The 15,165-nt window shown below is 39.5% G+C and overlaps 1 protein-coding gene across 4 annotated transcripts in view; it reads left to right on the top strand.

Annotated features, from left to right (window-relative positions):
- bru1 (bruno 1) overlaps nucleotides 1–15,165 on the top strand; it is a 96,899-nt gene that overhangs the window by 48,349 nt on the left and 33,385 nt on the right. For 3 of the 4 annotated variants that reach the window (XM_070277388.1, XM_017244295.3, XM_070277387.1), the window contains exon 3: nucleotides 10,887–11,359. In XM_070277388.1, the coding sequence (XP_070133489.1) occupies nucleotides 10,887–11,359 (473 nt within the window). Of the gene's footprint in view, nucleotides 1–10,359; nucleotides 10,717–10,886; nucleotides 11,360–15,165 lie in introns of those variants that run through there. The other variant, XM_017244298.3, reaches the window with a different exon arrangement.

The following is a 15,165-nucleotide window of genomic DNA, read 5'->3' as shown; positions in this document are numbered from 1 at the left end:
AGACATATCCAAACCTATAAAGTATATATATTCTTGATCAGGATCACCTCCGCAGTTGAGGTTAGCATGTATGTCTGTCCGTTTGTCTGTTTCTACGCAAAATAGTCTCTCAGTTTTAAAGATACCGACTTAAACCATTGCACATAGCCCTCTTTCCTTTGCAGTATATATGTAAGTGGGAAATGCCGGGATCGGCCGATTATATCATATAACTGAAGGATCGGAAATGGATCGGATATTCTCGCAAGGATCGGCCAACTTTATTCGATGTTTGCGATATATATCCGATTTTAACTGCACGGGTATATCAACTCCTGCTCTTAAATGCCCTAAGTACTTTCGACTCTTGCCTCTCCCGATCCGAAAATCTAATTACTTTAAACAGCTCTATTAAAAAACTCCTATCACTTGAATTATCCCTTTCGTATTATGTAATCTACATGTCTATATTTCTAGTTCTGTGCTAAATAAATATTACCCAAAAAAATACTTAATATTACCCAATATCTTTAACTAGTATGTTGAGATATCTGAGTATGCTTCCAAGACAAGTATCATTAGTTTTATTTTCCTTTTGTTTTAAATATTTTGTTATTAATCCTATTTTTTTTTGATAATAAATGGCCTATTCCAGTCTCCTAAGCTTACGCACTCGAGAAGAACTTGTGATCCAGTCTGAACACTCAGACGCACTGCTGGCAATTCCGGCCAATAGACAAAGTTAATGGCTGTTGGGGAAGGGAGCTCCTCTCCCTTCCCTTTGGCCTAAGCACAAGCACATAATTTTTGCCAGTCCTGCCCTCCAAGGTTTCCGTTTTCGCTCCGTCCGGCTCTGCACTTCCCAGCTCCCTCCTCAAGCAATTTGCCAGCCGTTTTATTTGCGGTTGTCGTACATTTATGGGCTCGGAGTGCCCCATTCCTCTGACTTTTATCCATCTCTTTCGCTTTTCATTTGATGTTGTTGCTCTTTGTTTTCCCGTTTCCCATTGTGCGCCTTCGCAGAGTTGCATCCACATTCGTATTTAGTGTAACCTGTTTTGGGTCCTGCCCCCAGGTCCTTGTTGACCATTTAAGTGCAGCTCTAATTGCGCTGAAAATTATTCGAATTATGCATTTTTAGAGCGTTATTAAGCCACGCCCCGCCTTCAGATGTAATTAAACCCTTGTCTTCTATTTAAGCCATTTCTTGCCCTGAAATATGTTTAGAGTATTAAAATTGCAACTAAACTAGTCACATTGAAAGCCAAAACATTTGACTTTCGCCCTCCACAAACTAAAATATCCCCGGGATAATCAATCAAATTTAGCTCTCATTCTAATCCATTAATTCGTCAAATGGTGGTACACACTGGGGTTTAAATATTTATTGAGCTCTTAAACGACACGAGCATGTCGCAGCCAGGCGAGTTCAATTCAGACGACTTTTTATTATTTTCTGCATGAAAAATGGATGTTTTTCGCCACCCAATAAGAAATGAAAAAGTTTGCAGATGCACAATATATTTTATTTTCATCAGCCCATTATTTGTGAATGTTTCTGTGGCACCTTAAAATATTCAACGCTTTGAACCTGTCATGTGGCATTAAGGCCGCTAAAAATTCGATTGACAGCGAACACAACCGCGGGCGAGCAAACAAACAAAAATATTAAAGCGTCAAAGGCCAAGCGGAAAAGAAAAGTTGGTCTATAATTTGTTGTTTTTCCGCGTCAGGGCAAACACTAATGAATAAAAAATTGACCCACATTTCAGTAAAATATAAATATTCATATGCACACATTTTTTAGGCAACAATAAAATAGAAAAACCGGCAGGAAAGCCTCTTTGCATGAATAATACAACTGCGCGTATATGTATGTGCAAATAACACACATCGATTTATCAGCGTTTACTGGTGCAAAGAGACACCATTATAAAATATTTTAAAAATATTTCGGGGTGCATTAGAGCTACCATTAAAGGGTACCCAGCTTGAAACCCAACATCAGAGGTATTTTTCGAATTCTTCCCTCTAACAAAACTGACAACAGAGGCGAGCGATAAAAGCTTCGCCTTCAGGAGAGTTGCCTTTCCGAGAGTCGAGAGTATGTGAAAGTGACACACTTATTGATGTAATAACATGTGCATTAAATATTTATTGTATTGGGTAGACAACATGGTACTTTCTTCAGCTTACTTTTGTTGCTCTCTCCCGATGATGCCCCTTTCGGCCCCATTCGTGAACTTTTTACGGGCCACGAGGAGCAGAAACTGTAAGTGGCCTGGCCCAAGGAATTGTCTTCGACTCGGGCCATTCGAAAGGATACAAGGTGTGCGGCTGTGTGTGCTGGAGTGGGCGGAAAAAGTGTGTCACATTCGATGATGGCAACGGCTGCTTTTGAGAGCAGAGCCCCAGTCAGCAGCCAGCAGCCAAGATGTTTGCTTTATAAAATATGAATAGGCAAATAAAATGGCAAAAATCAAACACTCGGAGCAGGATGTGTGAAAAATGTATGTGGAAATAAATTGAAACTGGAATTGAACAATCGAACGTGTAAATATAAGACCCTTTTAGTTAGATAAGCGGTTGTGATTTTCAGGCTTTTTCTTCGGCCTTTAAAATATTAAATTTTATAGACAAGCCGGCATGCAGCATGCTTTTAATTAATTTCTAAAAATGGAGAAAAATAATCAAGTAATTGGCGGGGCGGACAAAAGGCAGAGGGATTTCCCGTGCAAATATTAGCTTTCTCTGCCGCTCTCAATTAATAAAATTTGATCAAGTTGGCAAAGAGTTCTTTGTGGGCCCCCAGCAGTTAATCCCGCTTATCCCCCTCCACCCTCGCGCATCTTAATCAGGGCCAAAACAAATAAAAAACAGCGTCTGGCACACACACATGTTGTATAATTGTTGCCGCTTTTGTTGTGTTAATGAACAACAACAAAGCGCGGCCAAAGTCTATTATTCCTGCGTGTCTGTGTTTCCTCTCGCGTGTAAGCCTAAAAGCTGCTTAAATTTTTAATGACTTTGCTTGTCTTTTTAATTGTGGCGTGTGTGTGTGAGCAGCAACAATTTTCATAAAAGTGTTCCGCAGAGTAGAACAATATTTTAATGTATTTTAAATCCACGAAGCGTTTTAATTTCTCAGCTAAAGGTTATCCCACCCGGATGAGCATTGCTCGCAGGAGTCAACTCTAGTTTTTTGGTGCCCAACGCCAGGCCCTTAAATGGCAATAAATATTTACACAAAACTGTCGAAAAAAAGTTTGTACTTGAAGAAAAAGCCATGAAACCATCCAAAATAGACAAATAAGAAAATATGTCGCCAAGTCACGTAAATAATTAAACACGTGACATGCGTCAAGCAAAGCTGCAGCTACCTAGAGGTCTGAAGCTTGAGCTTCTTATACGTCTGCGAGACTCAAAAAGGACGAAGGATATGGCCCGCTTGATGTCGCGACTTTTTGTTTGGACAAGTGTGCGTGCGTGATTTCTTGTGTTTTATTTTTCTTTTTGCTCTTGAGTAGGGTGAGCAATAAAGAAGTTTGAGATCGCCTTTCTTATTTTGTTTGTAAAAAGTGAAAATTATTTTCTACCCATATAGTTAAACCTAAGGTTTTAAATATTGTGTTTACTTCTCGATCCTCCTGCATTTAAATGTGTATTAGGCAAAACAGGCATTGAAAATCGTTGAGCGACGCTGTCTTTTAATGCCCATTTCCTAGGCAATTACAGGCACGGCAAACGACTTTCCACCAAAGGTCTTTCTCCTTATCCCCGTACTTTATTCTGCTCTCTCCCTAGGGCCTCGTTGGCCGGTGTCCCGTTATTATGATTATCGTTTGGTCGTTTTGTGGGTTGTTTCTACCCACTCTTGGCTCCGTATTTCACCATCCTTTCGCTTTCACAGCTCGTTTCGTTTTTTGCCGCGTTGACAAAATCATAAAAATGCACACAAAACACAAACAAATTATACAAATGTCTCCCGCATGAGAATAAGGACGACGGACTTAATTTTTTATGTTACCCATTTTTGTCACAGTTTTTGGTAATGGTCCCAATGAGACCAAGACGGTGGAAGATTGTGAAAGGATTGTGCGGTTGGAGTTACAAAGGGGCAAACACTTGTGATTAAAAACTGAAAAGTGCTCGAAAGCTAAAGCCCTATCTTCGTTGAAATTATATTAAATAATGAATATACCATACATCCACCCAAAAGTAAGCCCTTTATATGTTAATCATAAGTCAGTATGAGTACAGCTTCTTATTTTAAATAAACGAAAACCTTGTCTCGAATATTTTCGAACATCTCGCACCTCTTTTTAGTATTGCAAACGTATTATGGTCACACTGCTTCTTCAACTGCTTTATATACGATCTTTGATCTGCTTTCTGCTCCTCTTCCTCTATGCTTTATTAAATTTATTTTCTGTTTTAATTTTAAAATATTGACCAGTTTATTTCCTTTTCAATTTGCATTTATGTTGGCCCAAGAATCACTGTCCAGCCGTTCGCTTGGCCCAATTCTTTCCCTCCGCGAACATTCGCGAGACCATTTTCGGAATTTTTCGTTAAACCCCACCACTCTCTGGCCAAAGTGCGCCTCAACCAACCGAATTTATGCGCCACTGCATCGAATGGTTAAAAACAGAGCCGTGTGGCAAGGCTGCCTGAATGTGTGGGCCAAAGTGGCAGATCTGCGAAAGCAAAGAGCACGAAATCGTTTAAATTTCGCTGGAAAACACAAACTTCCAAAAGTGGCGACAATTTTTGGCTGCCTGCCTCAAGTTGCAAAGTTTTCGCCAGCTTTTTTCCCGGATTCCCCTCATGACTTTGGAATTTTCATTTATAATTTTCACCCTCCTTTTGTTCTGGCTGCAAGACTTATGCTCGAAAATGTTAACCCCTTGCCTCCAACCTGCCTACATTTTCCAGGAAAAACAAAGTTCCTTTCATTCAATTTTCCACATATCTCGCTTGGTTGGGTGGGTAGATATTTCTCGAGGGGTGAATATATTCTCCCAGTTTCCAGGATTCATGAAAATTGTTCTTCTTTTGCTACGGCTCGAAACCACTTCCTGGATTTGTTTTTAAATAAATCAATAAGTTTGTTAAGGGGGATATTTGAGGGAAATATTTAATCCATATTTTTTTGATTATGTGTATCACAGATAATAATAATATCACAATAATATTTCAGTTTTCTAACCGGGAAAGTTCGCTTTGCATCCTTTTTAAAAAATTCTTTTCATTTTTGTTGCCATTGAATTTTCACTCTGAAGCCGTTGGCATTGTTAACATATTTGGGCCTCTGCTGGCTGAAATCGCGTTACTTTTGTTTTAACACCAAACCCCCGACTGCCTCCCGGCCCTTTTCCCGGGCATGTGTGACATTTCTTGTTCTCTTTAAGGGAAACCCCCCAACGCTTTCCAGAGCCCCAAAAAAGAAACGAAAGTCATGCTACAAACATATATTTTTTCTGGCTAGGATCTTTGCATTTATTTCATTCATTTCATTGTGGTTAAAGCCGGCTCGACTCGCCTCTTTTGGACTTTTGGGCATTTCGCTGCGTTAACATTACGCTTCACAATTTAATTTTCTCCTTTTTCACTTCTTTTTTTTCTTTTTTCCAGTGACATTGAGAGCCCTGTACTGGCATCCCTTTGTGTTTTATCTTTCGACACACACATATATTTTGAACTCGATTCAGTGTTTTTTTTTATTTTTTACATGCCCGCAAGATTTACTTATTTAATTTGGCTTCCTGTGTGTGGATATTTATTGCCTACTTTTTTGGGCTACATGGGCTTACTTTTCCTCTGGCTTTTTAATTTTTGCCAAGGAGACATATTTTCAGATCTGTTTCCTTTGTGTTTATAGCAATTATGGCTCAACGGTCCTAGTTTAAAACCAACTTAACTTTCAAATGAACTCCCATCACCAGCAACCCCTAATTAGTCAACATAATCCTGTCTGACTTTCAGGCGGGTGGCCGAATGGACGAAAACTCCATGCCGTGATGAGGAATTCTAATAAAATGCCAACTTTGATCTATTTACAAGTGATTATTAACAGCACGGGGAAGATGAGACAGGAGGCAGACAGAGCCAAAAACAAGTACAAACGGTTTGGAATTTTTGCTTAATTACACACGAGTCCTAAACCCAAAAACCGCCTGTCTGAAAACCCTCGGAAAATCCCGAGTCGAGCCAAAAAATGAGCTGCTTCCCAGCCCACCTCTGCTCTCCAGCTGCCGCCGTCCCTGGCCCACGTCCGTTAGCCACTGTCTGCTTTTGGCCATGTCAAATATTTGCACAAAGTCCGAGCGTCACCGCCCTTCTCATCCCACCCCTTTCGTCAGCATTTGCTCATCCAATTGTCGCAGGACGAAAGGAGACGGAGTCCTCGCACAGGTTTTTGGGTTTTATGAAAGGATGGTCACGGGCTCTTGGCCAAAAAAGAGCAGCGCTAAGCTTAGTAGTTCTAATAGGGTTAACAAATTATGATATAAGTTGCAAAACTGTAAAGAAATTTGACTTTTTATGTAAAATTTATTTCTTAAATCCAAACCAAACCCAAAATTTTTAATTTATAAACTTGTGCCTCGTGATATTACGATTACCATCGTAACATTATAACATTTAGGAAGGGTATTTCAAGTTTTCCTTTACCCTTCTCGCACTGCCTTTTTCGGGGTTCACTGACTGTCAACATTGAACTGCCCTTTACAGTGCCGCCCCTCCCCACTTCCTTCCGCCCTGGCCTGGAAAATTCAGCCAGCGTTGCCAGACAACGCACCGTCAGCGGAAAAGTCGCGTAGCTCAACCGAGCTGGAGTCCGGGTCCGGGAGAAAGTGGCCGGGTCTGTGCGAAACGAAAATAAAGCAAAGAAACCGTTTTTAAATGCGGCTTAAAATTATCTTTGATAAGCGTGCCGAAATGTTCTCATATTTTTTCATCGCTTCACCCGCCAGTTTTTGCCGAGCTGAGTAATTTATAGGGGGCGGCTTTTTGGTCTTCTGAACCAGAGTCGCATTAAGAGGTTATTCCTGGCCAGATCAAAGAAAGTCCCGACTTTAAGCGGCTTATAAACCGCGAGACTGGGAGTCTTCAGGGAAGGGGCTTGAATATTCTAGCTCAGGAAGGGAATCTCAGTGAAAGAAATGCGATTTGTGAAACAATGCTAAAGAATAATGATTAAATAGGCTTAAAAAAGGTTTTTAGATATTTTTTGTATACAGTAAGGGAAGACACAATATGTATGTTAGTGTGTATGCCTCTTTTTTGCTATTAATCTTTCGCTTCCATTACTCCTTCAAGTCCCTTGTCCCACTTCAGAAATTACAATGTTAAAGCGCTTCACAAAATCCACTCGAGCTTCATTCCCATTGATTTCCAGTCTCCAGTACACCGCACTAGCAACAAAAACCAATCAAGGAGAACAAAGGCAGAGCAGAAGAGGCCCTGAAGGGAATGGAAGGGGGGGGCAGGCAGGGTCATAGAAACAAAATAACAAGAATCAAAAGTTCACTCTCTTCAGCAACAACAATAACATGAAGTGGAGGAATCCACTTTGCACTTGATTTGTTGTGGAACAGACGCTAGACATAAAAAAAATTATCCAGCTCACCTGCAAATAAAAAACCAAAAAGGGAAAATGGAAAAATGAAGACACGAAAAAGTTGTTGAAGAATTTTTCATCTGCTGCCAAATACACTTGCCAAAAATACTCAAAACTCTGAAAGCATTGTGAAAAACAACTATGCACTTTCTTAAAAATATATCTGCAATTTCTTATATAATATTTCTATTTCTTATTTCTTATTTCTTATACTAATTTTTACCCATATTTTTTAGAATATTGGATGTAATTTTTTGTCCTTAAAGATTTTTTAAAGCAGCTGCTTCATATAATATTTTTTGTTCCATTTTGCATTCACCTTTTGTTAGGAAGTTTCGGGCTCGTCCTTGTCTTTGTCAAAGTGTTGACCCATGTCGTCGCCCCAAAGATGATTTTCCGAGGACTGGGAGACTCGCTTTCGGCCAGTCAGCATCTCCTTGGCCAATCCCAAGTGGGCCTTCGTTTTGAGGCTAAAAAACTTTTATAATAGATTTAAAATTTCTGCGCCTCTCTCCACGGACTATCCTCCAGAGTAATCAAGCAAATTAGTGAGCTTCTCGAGAGAACCGCCAGGGAGGCCCAAAACCAAGGTCCTTTCCCCGAAATGCGAGCACTCCCTCCTGGCTCCCTGGACAATTTTGCGGTCGGCAAATTGTTGACAGCTGCTCCAGCTTCAGATTCTTCTGCTGGTCCTTTGTCCTTCGACAAATGAAGATAAATGCCAAGAGTGGAGAAAGTTTGCTAAAAATTGTTGATTCAAAACTTTAATATGTTAGAGGCCTTGACACTTTTGCTTAAAAATAGTGACAGAGTTAGGGGCTGACAGACTTTTATGGAGAATGGAGAGTGTTTTGGGATTTCTTAAAGAAATCTAAAAACCATGAGGCGACTTAACAAGGATTACTCCAAATAATCTGCATTATTTTTCTTGTAACCTTGTTTGGGTTTTTTTTAGTCAAAACATTTCTCTATTTCACTGGTTCTTTGTACCGTTTCTGTGATGAAGATAAAGTGCAGTTCGAACTTCAATACCAAGAAAGTTCTGCTCTTTGCCGTTTTATTTTGTTGAAAAAAGTTTTGTTTTTGGGTTAAAAGTTTTCTGCAAAATTGTCGCAATTGCATGTTTTATTTAGTTTTGAACTAAGTTCGGCTTAAAAGATACCAATCCAATGTATGTTATTATATTTTGATGTATCGTCTCACTTAAAATTATATTTTTTATATATATTTTGAAATTATTATAATAATATAACATGTGCATAGTAATTGTTCCCGAGGTCCTTTGAAAAGCCAAACCCGAGAGCCTCTCTAATGTTGTTAGCGGGTTTTGGGAGCATGACCTCGCCCCCGCTTTCTGCGAGACTTGCCAACTTTAACTAAATTAAAGTTAAGCCCAAACAGCATGGAGGGAGTCATGAGAATAAGGGGCGGTAAAAGTTTTCCGTTTGGGAAGTAGAGAACAAAGAAGTTCAAATTGCAAAATGCAACAAAGAAGTCACAGAGTGAGAAGGTTGACAAGAATTTGCTAAATAAAAGTGAAACTTGTAACAATTAAAAGGCAAAATGAAATAAAAGACATCAGTCTGAAAGCAGCAGTTTTTGCGGGCGAAGGGATACAGGGTTATAACTTTTATTAAAACTTTTATTAAATTAAATTAAAGGTAAATTACATTATTGTTTCTTCATTTTCTGCTTCAAAATTGTGAATATTTAATTGTTTCTTTAATATTAACACTATTGTTTCTTCTTATGCCAATCATTTGAAACGAATTACAACGTATGCATACGTATGTATGTATATATATGTATGTGTGATGTGTCAAAGCATAATTATGTGTAATGGAATATTCCGTGACTTCATTTGCTTTCCAGCTTAGCCTTCGCCTTAAAACAACTTCGATTACGGCTTGAGTGAACCACCTTTGTTTGCCTTGGCGATTTTCTGACCGACTAAACCTCAAATAGCATTAGGCTAATGGCCATTTGCTTCTGTAAATAAACGATTCTGCTTTCCGGTGGAATTAGGTCACTCAATCGCGATGAGTAAGCCCGTGGAAGGGTTGCTACCACACCTGAATAAAATTTGTGACTTAATGATTTTGTCTGAAATTAAACAAAATTATTAAAAAACACTTAACTTTAAATATTTTAATATTTAAGAGCATATTTATTTTATACTACTTTTTTTTCTAACAGCCGTCCCTTTAATAATAAATTAACTATTTTATTGCCCTTTGCTGTCATTGGAAAGGATGTATAGAAGGATGGATATCATATAACAGGGGGTAACAGGGTTCCCACCAATGCTTTCTAATGGTTAAAAGAAACAATGTTTTAAAAGTCGCTATTTATAGGCGAAGAAAAAAACTCATCTATACTTTTTATAAAATAATATATAATTTTTTATTTTATAAAATATCCTTTTTATAATATCCTATTCGAATAAAATTAAATTTTAAAAATACCTCCATAAATGAAAGATTAAAAGTAAGTCTGTACTAATGTCTGTGGGTTAAATCAGAACCTCCGTTATTTTCCAAAGTCTTCTTTGATCGTGGCTCTCATTTAAAGTTCCTGATTCAAAGTCACCAGCTATCTCTTTTTATCTTCCGTTCCCTTGATCCTCTTGCATATTTAGCTCTATCCTTTTCTCCCGTGATAGCCATATCATACTATCGCTTAAATCTGGAATTGTACCGTCAACTGAAGCCAAACTTCATGCTTTTGATGGAATTTGGAATTTCTCGTTCATTTGTCCGTCACCGATTGACCGGAAAGGAAGTGTGAGGCAGGAGTAGTACGCACTGCGATTATATATTTAATATATAACTTTTTTTAATTAGTCACGTTGAGTGCTGAGAGTGTAAGCCGTGTTAATTGGAAGTATATTCAACCCGACCTCGAGTGTCCGTGTGCATTATAACAGTAAACGTATTGGTATTTTGATGACATTAACTTAAATATCGTGCTGCCGCTAAACAATCCCAGTATTCTCGTTGTTTATTCACCTTGTTGACCTTGTTAATTAGCAATATGTTCAACAGTCGCACTTCCTTTATGTCGAATCGCCGAATGATTTTTGATTTTTCGGATAAGACGACCAACGATTATTTGGAGTAAGTTTGGGTCGCAGTTACAGTTACGCTACAGTGAGAACTCGTTTAATAGAAAAGGGGGTACTTTATCAATAAATAAAATTTTTATACAAACTATATTATTTAATTGATGAATACTATTATCCTTAAACAATTTAAAATTAAAGCTTCTGTTTCTGTTTTATTTTTAGTGCATTTGGTATGAGCGACAAGAGCAGCAGCGCCACTAACAGCCTGCCGAATAGCCCCATTCACAGCAACAACAACAACCCATCGCTGCTCAACAACAACAACGTGAGCAACAACAGCATCAACGGAGGTGGCAGCTGCAACAGCAACAACCCGAGCTTGGGCAACAACTGCAACGCGCTAGTGCGTGTGGGCAGCAACGGGATGATGTCCGCCGGATTGGTCAACAACAACAATCCGTGCAGCGCCAACCGTAATGTCGTGGCCATGGACGACGACTCCTGCTTCCGCCTGGACGCAGAGACCGCCGTCGTCACGTACGGCGAGAAGGAGCCCGATCCGGACAACATCAAGATGTTTGTCGGCCAGGTGCCGAAGTCGATGGACGAGGCCCAGCTGCGCGAAATGTTCGAGGAGTACGGCCCGGTGCACTCCATCAATGTGCTGAGGGACAAGGCCACCGGCATAAGCAAGGGTGAGTAATTAACTAGTTAATAGAGACATTTTCTAAATTAAATCAAGTTATCTATTCATTCATTTCTCAATCAAAACTCGCTGGAAAATTTATCATCTTCTTTTTCTGACTAATAAATTAAAACAACTTTTTGCGGTAAATAGCCGAAAGCTCAGACCAGACTTTGCCCTTCATGGCCAACTGTAATGTGCAGACAAAATTAATATGAGATATTGGTCTAGCCACGGCGCACATACTCGAGTGATATGTGCTTCTGTCTCCCACTCTCCCTTTTAATTGCATTCACTTGCATTTGCCCTTCCATTCCATCAGCAAATTGCTTTTTGCTCGCTATTTGTGTTTCAGCACAAATTCAATAGCCTTGAGCTGGCGAATGGAGATTGTGGCTAATATTTGAGAAAGGGTGGCAATTGAATTAAGTAGGAAATGGTCCTTATTATTTATTATTACTTAAAAAAAACGCAGTTAAGTTATGCCCCTTTTATCGATTACACAATATTTATACCTGGTACTTATAACTGGAAACTAGAATGCGTAGAGTAGAAGTAGAATTAGAGTAGAATTTTCCTTATCAACGTTACTAATCGAGTCGATATAGACATTTACATTCATACTTTGGCTTATCTCTCTGTATAAACGCACAAAGTCTATAAGATATAAAGGTTTATAATTTTGCAATAACTGTTTTATGAGTTTCAAATTTCTTATGTAGCGGCAGTTTATAAAAGTATTTGTATGTCAAACTACTCCAAAACAACTGAAATTATATTATATATTATATCCACCTAACAAAACTCGGCAAAATAGGGTGTTTCTAAGAGAACTGTATACTTTCTTATCCTGCTTCTGCTGTAAGACTATATAAAGTTATGCTTATTTTAAGAATTTTTATTCATATTATTTATGAGCCCGGTACCAGTAGAGAACCTGAAATACGTAAAGTAATGTCTGTCATTCCGTATGTGTGTATTACTCTAAGTGCTACGTATATAGAGTTATAGTATTTTGCATATGGACTCCTATAATACGCACTTTATGTTTGTGTCAGAAAAGAAATTAAAAAAAGTTCTAATGTCATCATATCATAATGGCCAAATCTACTAAATAATCTAATCTACTTTTAGAACTTTTTCCCCTCAAAAAATAATCGAGAAAGCTAATATTTAAGATTCTAATTTTAAAACACCCGAAAGCATGCAACAAAAATTCGATGAATCTATGAGAATCTATGTTTTGATAGGTTAGGTGGAAACTGTGTCGGTGGAATAGAGAAGTACCAGGTATCACACAATCGAGAGAACAGAAGAGTACTGGTTATCATACAGTCTGGAAACTATCTACTCTCCCTATTCTCCCTTTTTTTTTTTTAAATATATGAAAACAATTAGAGAAATCAGAAAACGAGATGTCTATGATTTGTCAGTCTGAAGTTCCACCCTCAATGTAATTGGAATTGAAAGCTTTGATCAAACCCAGTTGCTCATCTGCATCCCCGAGATTTCCTCCCGTTTTCATTATTTCAATAAATGCATTGTCCTGTTCACTTCGTGCTCTGTTCCAGAAGCCTCTCGATTGCAGTCAAGTTTCTGCTTTTATTGATGTACCTTTTCGCTCTCCATTGCCATGACGGCGTCCGCTTCTAATCTTTTTCATTTCCAATTGCCATTTGACTCGGACATCTATTCATATTTTTGAATAAGAGATTTCGTTCGAGGCTCGTCGAGGTCCTATTGTGTTTTTGTGTGTTATATATTGAAATATTTCATCAGAGTGCAGTGCGTTTTGTTTACTTTGTGTCATTGTTGTGCTGTCTATTTAGTTTTTCTATTCCCATGCCCAGTGGCTGCTGCGGTTGACAGGTTCATCCTTATTTTAGTAAAAGCAGGCGTGGCGTCCTTCCCTCCCAGTGGTCAGTCGTGGCTGGCCGGAGCAGGGGCGTGGCAGCGTTGAAAGCGATCTGCTGGCGAGCAGAGTTCTGGAGCACTTAAGTGGCGCGTTATGGTGATGATTTATGACAAGAGGGAAGTGGTCATATCACTTCCACTCGTGTGAGAACTATCCAAAGTTTTTTGGTCGTTTTGTCGCTGTTGGGAATCTAAGAAACTTGGGCCAGTCACAAACACAAAAATCGACACAAATTGCATTTCAAAGTTATTATTTATGTCGGCGCCTAGCAAAATGGGCGGTTCTCTTGACACACAATGGGTACAAGTAGGCCGCTAAGTTACTTTTGTAACTTTAAGGAGTGTGTATTGGTATTAATATTCTTCATAAAAGTACAAAAATATCAGCAAACAATCCTGACTCTCTCCCTCTGTGGCTCTGTTTAGTGGGTCGCTTTTCTCCCTTAAAGCCAGCACTTCCTGCCAACAGCATTTCCATTTAGATGGCCAAGTGTAACCCAGTTTCAGGCTAAAGAACCTCATCCATATCCTCGTGAAACGTGTAACACTTTTTGTTGCCACTGCCCTCTGTCTGTTGGGTGTTCGAGATAGTTTCCAGTTGCTGTCTCGCTTCCGCTCCGACCAAACAAAATGCAAAATGACACTTTTAAGTGCGACGGTTGACCTCTGAACCAGAAGCTCGTAAATTGCAAAAAGAGCAACAAAATATTAACCAAAAAAATTTCCTTTTCATTTCGGCCAAGTATTTCTGGGCTAATGCTTTGTCTCTCCCTATTTTTTCTTCGGTCTGAGGCGAGAGCTGCAAACAAAATTGTTTTCCTTTTGGGCACTAAATTTCGTTAGCGGCCAGTTTTGCTCGACTCGCCCCACCACCTTCCTCAGTGCCACTGCCCACCGACTCTTGGATTTTCTATGTTGTTGCGGGTGTTGCGGTTTCATGGCTGATGCCTTTGTTGCTATTTTTGCGCTGCGGCCGGCAGATAAAGGTGAGAGCGGGAGGGCTGGGGGTAGAAACTAGAGCGGCACAAGGTTAAGCGCCCAGGTCATAATTTATTAGCGTTTGCGGTCAGGCGATAGTGCGGGGAGTGCTTTCGGAATACAGGATAAATGGGCGTTAAGGTAGGCGAAGCGGAGCGCCAGGGATTTTCTGTGGTTCCCTCTTCCAGGTTGTTCCAGGTGACAACGCCAGGAGGGCAAAAGAGTGGCTTTTAATTCGATATTGAGCGAGCGAGTGGCTTAAAGCTGTAAACGGTTTTGTGGGATCTGGCTAGAGCGTTGTCAAGTCTTTGCGGCTTCCGTGGCCAAGCTAATCCAACTGAGAACAGATTTTTTCAGGTTAAACGCTTAAAATATAATTAATTTTAATTTTTCTCTCAAAGTAATGGCTTTTAAAGGGAATGAATATATTCTGTTTGCATAAGCCTTCTCGAAAAACACACCCAGAACTTATTCAATTGAGAAGTTTCTACTCTCCGTTCCAAAACAGAGCCGTATGTCACAGTTCCGCATTAAAAGAACCACGCCCATGAAACCCCGAACGCCCACTTTTTTCGACAGGCTTGGAGTCTGTGATTTATGACCTCCGCCTTATAAAAAACCAACTCGCTGACCAAACCAGAAGGGGCAACGGAAAGAATCCACCCAGAAACCGAGAAAAAGAAATAATATAATTCACACCCAGAGCGACTTAGAAATAGAGGTTAAGTGGGGTTTGTTGGCTGGGGTGGGTTGGATAGGAATCTGGTCAGCTAGCAGATTTCGTTTGGTGCCCCTTTTCTCTATCTTGAGAACTTCATTTTGAAAAGCTTTTCCCTTCTCTAAGTCCAGCTGTCCAATGTCTTTCCGAGAAAAGAAAAGTAAGGCACTTATCTAGCGCCTTCATCGGCTGTTTTTTTCGTGCCA

Source organism: Drosophila bipectinata, chromosome 2L (genome assembly GCF_030179905.1).
Source record: "Drosophila bipectinata strain 14024-0381.07 chromosome 2L, DbipHiC1v2, whole genome shotgun sequence".
Classification (NCBI taxonomy): domain Eukaryota; kingdom Metazoa; phylum Arthropoda; class Insecta; order Diptera; family Drosophilidae; genus Drosophila; species Drosophila bipectinata.
The sequence above is the reverse complement of the archived record's forward strand: the minus strand, read 5'-3'. Positions and strand labels throughout refer to the sequence as shown.